The sequence below is a fragment of the Liolophura sinensis genome, chromosome 10, assembly GCF_032854445.1.
Source record: "Liolophura sinensis isolate JHLJ2023 chromosome 10, CUHK_Ljap_v2, whole genome shotgun sequence".
NCBI lineage: Eukaryota > Metazoa > Mollusca > Polyplacophora > Chitonida > Chitonidae > Liolophura > Liolophura sinensis.
The window spans coordinates 4065091-4076931 of NC_088304.1; the positions used below are offsets into that span (position 1 = coordinate 4065091).

The window sequence follows — 11841 nt, forward strand, 5'->3', positions numbered from 1 at the left end:
CTTATGTCTTGTTACTTGCCAAGGTTTTTTTTTTTTTTTTTTTTTGTTGTTTGTTTGTTTTTTGGCCCGGGCCGTTATACCTGAATCCAATCTTATTGAATTACTTACTTGACTGGTGTTTTACGTCGTATTCAAGAATATTTCACCTGTACGACGGTGACCAGCATCATGGTGAGAGGAAACCCGGGGGCGCCCGGGGAAAACCAACTTCAATCCTCAGGTTACTAACAGATCTTCCCACGTAGGCCTACGACCATAGGGAAGCCAGCATGAGCTGGACCCCGAGTTCACCGCGGCTGCTTTGGATACAGCCTTAGGTGTGATGTAAAACTCCATGCTATCAATTGAACAACATGCGAATAAAACTGATTTGAACTGAAAGAAGAATTTGTATTATGCACCGGCGGAGGTATTTTATGCAATGTTACCGACGTATTAAGCATTTATTTAGTTATTTATTTATTTATTTATTAGTTATTTTACACAGTACTCAGGTAGAATATTTCACTCACATGACGGCAACCAGTATTATGGTTGCAGGAAAACGGGCATGACCATCTGCAGGTTACTCGCAGATCTTCTCACTTACGTCCGAAGAGGAAGCCAGTATTAGCTGTATTTGAACTCACAGCTACTGCATTGGTAAGAGATTCCTGATTGGGACCTCCGTGGCTCAGTTGGTTAGCGCGCTAGCGCAGCGTAATGACCCAGGAGTCTCTCACCAATGCGGTCGCTGTGAGTTCAAGTCCAGCTCATGCTGGCTTCCTCTCCGGCCGTATGTGAGAAGGTCTATCAGCCCGGTTTCCGCCCACCATAATGCTGGCCGCCGTCGTATAAGTGAAATATTCTTGAGTACGGCGTAAAACACCAATCAAAAAAAAAAAAAAAAAAAAAAAGATTCCTGATTCATTTCACAGCGCTGGCACGCAATAATCATCTCAGCCACCTCTTCAGCTTAAGGAGATCTTCAAGGCTTATATAATGGTTTACATGACAATATAATTTTTTCCATGTATGGTTGCCGTCATATGTTTTTTTCCACGGAATGTATATACATTAATTTTATACTCTCGCTTTACTATTCCGTGAGCTCCCCTATCTCACTTAGGGCAAGATAAAGGGCAGTATTTCACAGCCGTTCAAATCCGGCCCAGGAGAGACAAATTTGTAGATTCCCCAGCTGTGCGAAACCCTGGTGACAGCCAGTAAGCGATCGTTTGTGCACTCCAACGTGAGCTGAGCAGAGCTTCTCGCCATTAACAAGTGGACCCGATTGTTTGGTTATTTTGTGCAAACAGGCGAACTCTACCAGGAGAAACTAACACGTTATCAACATGTAGTATCAGGAGAATTTAATTTCTAATATAAGGTGGAGGGAGACAAAAGCATAACATCTTTCATTCATAATTTTATTTTTATTTATTTATTTATTTATTTATTTAGTGTTATACGCCGTATTACATGGTAAGAATATTTCACTTACACGACGGCGGTCAGGTCTAAGGGTTGATAAAACCAGAGTAAATTACTGACCTTAGCCACGTATTTACCTTGCAAAAACCAGAACTCTAGAATAAATACGAGGCCTAACGTTTCAGTTTACAAAAGTTACAAAACTATAAATGTACAGATATTTGGTTCCAAGTATGTTTAATTGCTATCTAATTTCCGTAATTTTCAAAGCTCTAATCCATTCTGTTAGTCCTACTTTTTGAACAACATGGGGGCAGATTCACTTCCGGAAAGAGCAGACGCTGAATTTTAAAGATTTTATTAAGAGTTTAAAGAGAGTGTGATGTAAGGTCATATCTTAGTAACCAAAATGAGCTTTAAAGGAATCGAGGATTTTATAGCGAATTCTCAGTGAAATGAAGGTAAGTTGGAAGGTAAATTTTCGTTACGGCATTTATGATAGTGTTTGGGCCCATGAGGAGTCCAGTTTTCGATGAAAACAAAACAACAATAGTGTAAAACTTGCGTATAATCTTACTTGTTTTAACTACGATTATGCGTTAAAATTGTTGATTAAAAGATGAAATGAATGTGAATCAGTATGTTTTGTTTTATATTTTTGAAAATTATTATTCGCAATTATTCTAACCGCCTAGCCGCAACTGCTCCAGCGGTTACTGAAGTAACGTTTCAAAGCTGGAAATTCGACCCCCCACCTTTCAATTTAGGCCAAACATCACTATCACTGCCCTCCACTGGAACACCGGAAACCTGCTTCGAAGTGATGTTGGAAAATAGCACTGGCAACCATCTTGTCATTTGCACAAATAAACTTCTGTTTAAGGTACAGGATGCACAAAGGCAACAGTGTACGCATTCACACAGAATTTAGCAGTTCATAAATTTTCAATAGGACAGCATGGTGGCTGGAGACCTGTTCAGGTGAATGAGGGGAAGATATTTTGTTTCAAATGAATTAAAGTGGCAGGGAAAATATGATTAGGGAGGGGGCTTCCTCAGTGTTTCTACTTCATGCAGAGTGCAGTTCGGACTAAAGTGAAAGGTGCGGGAATGAACTTCCACCTTTGAACTGGGTACCATTTGCGATGATGGTGCATACGTTTGTTCAGTAACCATCGCAGCATATGCAACTGGGCTCAGTGGTTGTATAATCAGGTGGGTGACTTAACTGTTCAACCTAGATACTTTGCATCTATGACGACTTCGTTGTATTTAATTCGGGTGGTACTGATGCCGGCTCTTCCCCTGAGACACAGCCTGAGGCTGCCGGCCAAGTCTGTCAGTTTCTCCCTTGATTATGAAAGCCTAATCATGATCGGCCCAAACAGAAAAGCAGGCAGGAACTTACCGCTGGAGTAGTTTGATAATCCAAAAAGGTCAGACCACATCACTAAATTTGACAACACTGTTGGAGACATTTTCAAGTTTACCCTTAATTCATCATAATGACATCATTTTGGAAAATTAATACATGCATGACATATTGTAGCTGCACACATCATCAGTAAAAAAAGGAGGGAACTAAGAGATATGGCTGGTGGACTCAGGGTGGTTTTCGGGACTCAACATCAATAACAGCCCCTAGTCCAGTAAGTGGGAATGTTTGGTGTGTGTAGATAACCACACCGTTAGTTTATACTGACATCGGGCCAACCAGTTCTATTTCCTAGCTCTAACCTCTCAGTGCTGAGTGCCCAGTGAGGCAGTCGCAAGCAACATTTTTAAAGTTTTTCGTATCACACAACCCAGGTTTGATCCTAGGTCTCCCAACTTTGAGGCTGACTCTCTAAACATTAGGCCACTTAAGAGATCCCCAGTCCATTATAACATTATAACAAGTTTTTATAAATGCACAGTATCTAGTTCAACCATGGACAGTTGGTTGATCATTGCAGAGAAAATGTGAGTGTCTACTTTTCAGTAAAAATGCCTGTTTTACTTTGTGTGTATGTCTGGGGTTTTAACAAAAGTCAAACAGTTTAATGCCGTCTTTTCTGTTTTCAGGCAACAATGTGATTATCTTGTGAAGAAAACTTTTAATTAGCCTCCAGAATCTGTGAAGCACCATGAAAATTAATGAGAAAACTCTCATAGCTTATGCCATTTCCCCATCGCCTCCAGATAAGGAAGGCCTTCTGCTGAAGAAAGGAGAGGTAAACAAAGGCTTTCAGAAGCGATGGTTCGCCTTGAAAGGAAACCTTCTGTTTTACTATGAGAAGAAGGGTGACAAAGAACCAGTGGGTGTCATTGTTTTGGAAGACTGTACTATTGAGTGTTTTGACAGTGGGGATGGTTTCTCATTTATGATCAACTTTCCAGGCTCACACAGTCGAACGTACATTCTGAGTGCAGACAGTCAAGAGGAAATGGAGTCATGGATGAAGGCACTGTCTTGCTCAAGTTATGACTACATGAAACTGCTGGTGTCAGACCTCCAGCGAAAGCTGGATGAGGTCAATAAGGATGAGACTAGCAAGCTGGTTCACATGGGAGACAGAGCGTCCAGAATGGTGTCGCGCACTTACTCTGATGCATTTAGTCCAAAAATGGAAGGGGTGGATACAGCTGAGGAGGCATTGATATCATTTGGGGATAACTCCTCGGCCAGCGGTACTGGCAGTCAAAACAGCACGCCCATGGAACGCTTTAACCCCTTCGACCCACCTAGCTCCAAGGGGGTGGTGAATGGTGGACAACCAGTGCTTGCCCCACCTCCCGTGGCATCTATGCGCAATGCCCATCAGATGCGCAAGGCCCAAAGCCTCCCCGACCGCCATCATAAACCGAGGACGTTTAGTGAAATGCACGAAGAATTTGGACAGCTGATCAAGGATCGCTTAAAGCAGTCAACACTGGCAGAGACAGACAGCAAACCTAAAGCATCACCAAGAAATCAACCCAAGTCCTTGTCGCTAAATCTTCCCACAAATACGTAAAAGTAATAATACAGCATACTTGTATATCAAGGCCTGATTATCTCCCTTTGTAAAGGAATAAAAGCTGTTAGAGAGGGGTCTAGAAAATGTCACACGGACACTAGCTTTTCGTTTTAAACACATGTAGTTACACAGGCAAGAAAATTTTATTCCCGTTTAGCCTTTTGCTTGAGTTGTTACTCTTTTATGTCTCAAATGGTCAATTGATGTAAAAAAGACAAATATTTCTCCTTACCTTGAGGCCCACATCGTAAATGCTGTTGATTTTAACAGATTATCTTTGTCCTTACTAGTCCTGAGCAAGAAAGTTTGATGTGATGGGAAGATAATGGTGGTGTTAACTTCTTATAATGGCTAATTGGCTCAATGTGTATTCACTGCACCCTGTTCCCCTTCATTGTAACTAGACATTATGACAATTACATACATGTTGTAGTATGCTAGCTTCATGCACATCTTCTCTTAAAGGGAAGGTCATCTATAAAGCCATTGTGATTTTTCACGTAGTAATAGTAACAGTTAGGTTTATTTAGTAATATTTTTCATTTGAGACTGCATGTAAGTATTGCTTCTGTTACCAAGAGAGATTATTCTATTACTAACCAAAAAAGGGAATGTCATTAGAGTGTTGTTTTATCTGAAGAATGGCTTTTTATTGAAACTTTTAGAACCATGTCTGGATACATGTATGTAATCTTGCATGTCAGTCACTGACATGGTGTTCCCTCTCCACACTCAGTGCTTGCCCTAGAAAAGAAGAACAAGATGGTAGCCTTTGGTCACTATTATCTTGCTATGAGGTGATGAAACTAGTGATTTTAAATCTGTACTTACCTCAAATATTAGTTCAATATTGAAGTCTTGAAATTTAGTAATTAACAGGTATACATCTATCTTTTGCCAATTTTATCAATACTTAATGCTGTCGTGTTTTTATTTTATTAGGAAAGATGTCCTGTGAAATATTTTTAATGCATAGTTTGTTGCTTTTATTTTTCTCATACTTTACACTGTATGTTAAAATTGTGTTTCTTTATTTTATTTTTGAAGGCTTAAACGTTGACATCTTTGTTAATGTTTCTTAATTTTTCACCTTTAGGTGTAATAAGTTAATGGTTAAGATTTTTAATTACCTAATGAGACACTGAAGAAAGTTAATTTCTTTAAAATTCTGCATGCGCATAATGAGATTTTTAACATGAATTTTCAATATCTCGGATGAGTATGTGTGTACATGAAATCTGGAATCAATCTTTTACGACATCTAAATTCTTAAAGGGCCAAAGTTTATTTGTAGAAATAGTATAATGAGGACTATGATGAAATGTGCAAAATAGCATCCCAGGCATTAGGGTATGACACAATCAGTTACCAGCGGAATTTCTTTTTGCTGCTGATGTTCTTTTTTTACAAGACAATCCATGAAGTGTCAAAAACTCCCAAATTTTTGTTTGAGGTTAATAGTAGCTTATAATAACTAACTGTTTGTTCTGTTAGCGCAACATCTCAGCAGGTGGGAGCCCTTAAAAATTAAAGCAATATTCGTCACTTTCTAGGTTTCCAAATGACAGAATATAGCATATAAAATGAAAAATATGACAAATGAGAAGTACATCGGAGTTTATAACCTGAGATCATTTGTTTTTTGATGTTTTTAATTCAAGGGTGGTAACCCATACATGTAAATTGCGAAATATGGGAGAGAATGCAGAGAGCATAAAAATGTATGAACAGGTGAAGAATATCACAGAAAAGGTAACAAATAATTGACTGGTACAGACTTTATTATAGATTCTTAAATGGATATTAACTTTGATGACAACTTTGCACTAGGTAATAACATACATTTATAATTATTATTTTCACTCTATATTTTGAAGTCAACAAATGTGTATCTTACAGCTTTACTCTTCATTTAACTTCATGGCAAAACTTTCTGTAAAACCTCAGAAATGTGTGTAATATAATAATGTTCTATTTTTGTTATGAATCTGTAGGCCTGTAATGTTTTTTTTTAACATTTTGGTACATAATTAGCATAATCTGTACATTTTTAACAAGAGATTATGACAGTCAAGCTAAAGATGGCTTTTTTATACATTTTCTTGTGTTTTTTTTTACCCATGGAATAAGTTTCCATGAAATATTTGCTCATAATATATGAGTTCATTAATACAATCAGAATGCAATAGTAGACAATGGAACAAACTGAAGAACATGTCTAATATGTGTAACGTAGTTGCTGCCTAATGTGATGTACATGTACACTGTTTGTGGATATTTATGTGTTATGCATTAACAGTACACATGCACATGTGTGTGTTTATTTTGTAATGTCTACACTTGTGGTGTCAAATACTGCCATTATTCAAGCTGTTTACATGAAGCATGTTCATAACAGCTTAGATCATGTGGGAAAATGTAGCAGACTTAGTATATTGTCAAATGTACATGTCGTTTTCCCCTCTCTGCACTGACTTGCGGCTTTAAAGTAGAACAAAATTAACCTATAGTCCCAGCCAGTCAGCTGTTTTTTTAATCAAATTATTTTTCCATATTTTTGGAAGTGGTGTCTACGCCACGCTTCATTTACTTATTTTGGAACAAATGTGATTGGTTCTTTGGCTGTTTTTATTTCTCCATTTAAAGAAGAATCTTTTAGGCAGTCTGAAAGCAGGGCCTACCCTTACCCTTATAAGTTGTACTAGAGGTATACTTGAGGTATATCTGAGGTGTTCTGTTGGGGTGTATCTGAAAGGAGGTGTGGCTAAGGTATAGTAGAGGTGTATCTGAGGTGTATAGAATGTGTATCTGAGGTACTGCCAGTTATGAAAATGGGTACCTCAGGTACACCTATAGTACACCTCAGTGGCCTGTGTACCCTGTAAATATTAGGTAAAAAAATATGATGCCTGAGATGTATCTGAGGTATAGCTGAGGTACATGCTTATAGGCATGGTGGATGTATAGTGTTTTCACTTTTATTTTGACAGAGAACAAGCTCAAAACACTTAAATATTGGCTGTATGAATTATAGATAGATTTAAGCAAGTAAGTGCATGCTATTCTTTGTTCACAGTATCTGTAAATCTCAGCTGACTTACAGCAACAAGTGATATACATTTACACGAAGTTTTCTAGCTGCTTGGTCAAAATTTAGTGCTACTCCTTTTCTAAGCCTTTTAGAACTGTCCCAAGTGCCCAAAAATGTTACAAATTCTGTCCCAGGAAGTATCAATCTGTGCATAATTGGTTTGCTTTCTCACAGCCTAGAATATATGTACAACTTGTTCACTGCAGCCATCTTGGAATGATTATGGGCAAGTATATCCATGCTCTGTGATTGGTGAATATTTGCACATTGAATAGCAAGTCATAATAGGGTGAGGTAAAAGCTACTATTTATTTAGTAAAAAAATTTTTTTTGCACGAAAATGTTTGTAATTTTGTACTCACGATTTTGTCTGAAGTAAAATGTAAATCTGATCTCTTGTTTTAAAACTTTAAAAGCATGGTGTGCCTGAAGTACATGACCACTAAATTATAATTAAAAACTCTCAAAGTTGCTAAGGTGTACCTGAAGTACATCATTCATGTTTTTAACTTTCAAAGTTTCTAAGGTGTACCTGAGGTGTTGATTTTTTGCAAAGTTCCTTAGGCACATATGTGGTATAGCTATCGGGCTAGGGTGTACTTGAGGTACAGTACACCTCAGATAATATAGATGGGCTGTACACCGCATCTATACCTCACACTAAGGTGTACATGAGGCATACACCTCATCTATACCTCACACTGAGGTGTCTGTACACCACATGTCTGTAAGGGTACTTTCAAAATCTTTTTTGCAGACAGTTGAATACAGAACAAAGAAATGAGAAACCAGACTTCTTATATCTAGATTGCAAAGATCTGTGACAGTGGACCCAGGTGTTCTTCAGATGTAGTATAAAGCCAGTTAGTATTGGAAGTGGCTACTAGATCTGTCTGTGTTGAGACTGGAAAATAAAGTAGATCGTATCAAGTTTGGTATGTAGAGACCTCGTCAGCATTTTGAACTAGATCAGTTTCAGTTCAGACAGTATGCCATGAGACTGCAACTTATTAATGTAGACAGGATTATACGAGTACTGATATTAATTTTTGATATTTATAACACTTTGTGTCTGAAAAAGAAATATTATAATTTGAACTTCAGTGTAAATAGCATGTTTTGTGTTGGAAAAGTCCCTGTGTAGATTGTTAGTATTATGTTCATGTCCAGCTTACCAGAAGTATGATATCATATGATAGGCCGGAGTTGTTGCAACACAAATTAATTCAATAAGTATTTCCTGTTTTAAAGGTAATTTATTTTTAAGTTATAATAACATGGGTTTTTCTTGCACAATTGAAGCATTAATATGCATGTACATGGTATATTTATGTTCAGCATTGTCTCAAAAATTAAAGATTTACATAAGGTTAAGTCTTTCTACTGCTGCATGTGTGTTTATGGAAATCAGACTAAAATCTGTTGGAAAGTCGCACTAAACAGAATACTGGTACCTCACAAATTCTTTTGATCTCAGAAAATGTGGGAGAAAGAGACCAGTTTAGATTGTGTGAAAATGTTTGGGAAATGATTTTATGTAAGGATTAGTTTGTGTCAATAAAGATGCAAGCTTCATAAAACTCTGCGGATTATTTCTCTAAACCCTGCTGTTCTCTTTAAATGTTTCAAAATATTGGTTTTGAATTAATATTGGTTGTAAAGGTGGTTGAAGAGTGTGAAGAAGTAGGGTAGTGTTGTGCCATTGTAATATTTAATGTTGTTTGTTTGACATTTATCTTCTCCTCTCTTTTTTTTTCCTTTTTTGTTACTGATGCTTTTTCTATGTCATGTATGTAACACAATCAAACTTCCTGATTGCCTTCAGCACAAATGCCTGCTAATACATGCAGGCAACATTATACGTAGCTTGATTATGCTGTGATATCAGATTATGTGCTATGTACATTCTTTGATTGCAATATAGTTCTATGTTATGATCACCTGTGACTGTGGAGGGTGCTTGTTTGAGGATATTTTTGGTGTGTGTTTGTTGCAGATATTGAATCGTAAAACATTTTAACAGTTTGGGCACTGGCAACATTTTAATACTTTGAAATGATGAATGTTTTTATTTGGTTAGAACACATCTGTTCTATAGATTACTGCAGCGCAGGGTGTGGTACATAATTACAGCTGTTAAAATATTGATATGATCAACTGTAAAAAAAAAATGCAGCAATTATTTTTAGCCATTATAATTCACTTGTTCACTTTTATATTTCTGTTGGAGAAGTCTTGTAACTTACATGTGGTCATGATAGGCTGCTGAATAGATCTTTATGACATGGATTTTTATTAATGCATTTAATTTGCAGAGGAAAATCCTTTCCAATGTACAAAATGACTTTCTGAGTGCAGTTTGCTTTGGTCTCTTGAGTGTCATTTTATCACTTTTTTTCATGTGATAAGCTGTGTTTTTTTTTAGCAGAATAAAAAGGAAACACAATATCACATAGGTCTCCACACTAGCTGCTCCATTTCATGTGATTGGTGGTCTTTATTTTATTCACCCCACTTACTACAGTTCACCATTTTTCAAGAAACAGGTAATGCATTAGAAGAGTATTGTACTCATTGACATTTATATAATCCCCTCCCCTCAGCCCCTTGTACACCCTACCCCCACCCAGGCCCTTATACCCACCCACCCACCCCTGCTCAGCCCCTTATACACGCACCCCCCCCCCCATCAAGCCAGAAGAAAAAAAAGAAAGAAAACTAGTTAACCCTGGCATAAGCCTTGAATGATTAAAGTAAAAGAAAGCTAAAATATGAAGTAAGATTCATTGTACAGACAACTGAAAACTATGCATAAAATACTTTCATTTATTTTTTTCAGATTTTTTAAAGAGTGTTGAAAGGCATTCAAATATTTGAATACTATGGCGGGCTTTGTAAGCCATACTGATGATATCTAGGAACTCTGACATCACATCACCTTTTTTTCTTGATGTTCACCAAAAGAAAGGAATTTTTGGGAACATTGCTTCAGTAATCTTTTACTTATAGATAAAAAGAGTTATTCCAAGCTTCAGTGTTGTAGGTGGAGAAACTTCCTGTGACGTTAGAGTTTCTAAACCCTGATAGTATGGTCCATAAAGCCCTGTAGAATTAAAATGTTTAAAGACCTTTTCACAAAAATCTAAAAAATAAATGAAAGTATATTTATGCATAGTTTCAAGTGGTCTGTTTAGTGACGAATACTGCAATTTTTAGAGGTCTTTTCCTTTAAGGTCCTAGTTGTACCACATACATGTAGGTAATGATTTCTCACGCTTTTATCATAGTCTCTTAGATATTTAATTCCACCATGATGTTATATTGTTGCATAATGAAATGTGATATTGTAATTGCGCTTTGTAATTGCGCTTTGTAATATATATATATATATTTAGTTTTGTTTGCTAATATTTTTCAGTGCTTTGTCAAATACACTGCCTTAATCCGTAAACACTGTTGTCCTTAGTGTTGTTATTCCTCCACAAATATCTAGTCAAATGCGTAGCATTAAGCCGTCCACAAATTTCATGTGGCTGTTGAAGTGGTTTACTATAGGCCTACTTGAAGTTCACTGAAGGAGTCAGTCGTGGCCACACAGGTAAGGTCAGCTTGCCTTTAATGGCTAGGTCATCAGAGATGTGAGTTCAATCCCCAGGATCGTCGTCATATGACTGAAAAATTGTTGAGTACGACGTTAAACCCCAAGCACTCACTCACTCACTCAATCCCCAGGATGCGGGTTCAGTCCCTGGGATGCGTGTTCAATCCCCAAGATGTGAGTTCAAACCAGGGATGAGAGTTCAATCCCTGGGGTATGAGTTCAATCACTGAGGTGCGAGTTCAATCTCTGAGGTGCATGTTCAAGCCCTGAAGTTTGAGTTCAATCTCTGAGGTGCAAGTTCAATCCCTGGGGTATGAGTTCAATCACTGAGTTCAATCACTGAGGTGCGAGTTCAATCTCTGAGGTGCAAGTTCAAGCCCTGAGGTTGGAGTTCAATCCCTGAGGTGCGAGTTCAATCTCTGAGGTTTGAGTTCAATCCCTGGGGTATGAGTTCAATCACTGAGGTGCGAGTTCAATCACTGAGGTGCGAGTTCAATCTCTGAGGTGCAAGTTCAATCCCAGGGAAGCCACCAATATGTCACCTGCGGAAAAGTTCATCAGTAACATGCTAAAAGATTGGTGATTTACCACCATTGTAAAAGTGAAATAGTCTTGAGTACAGCTTTAAATACCAAACAAGTAAAATAAAAAATATATATAAATATGATGTATGATGTCATGGTGACTTCACCATGACACAAGATTACTGACACCACACCAGAGCCAGTGGAAAAAAG

At 37.5% G+C, this 11841-nt stretch overlaps 1 protein-coding gene across 1 annotated transcript; it reads left to right on the plus strand.

The window, feature by feature from the left end:
• Nucleotides 1–1746: 1746 nt before the first annotated feature.
• LOC135476205 (PH domain-containing protein DDB_G0275795-like) lies at nucleotides 1747–6530 on the plus strand. The gene is made up of 2 exons (XM_064756152.1): nucleotides 1747–1874; nucleotides 3478–6530. Exon 2 carries the CDS (start codon nucleotides 3540–3542, stop codon nucleotides 4407–4409), a length of 870 nt encoding a protein of 289 aa, XP_064612222.1. The 5' UTR covers nucleotides 1747–1874; nucleotides 3478–3539; the 3' UTR covers nucleotides 4410–6530.
• Nucleotides 6531–11841: the final 5311 nt, after the last annotated feature.

What these genes read in the sequence shown, in the direction of transcription:
- LOC135476205 (XM_064756152.1), top strand. Translation starts at nt 3,540, where the DNA reads ATGAAAATTAATGAGAAAACTCTCATAGCTTATGCCATTTCCCCATCG.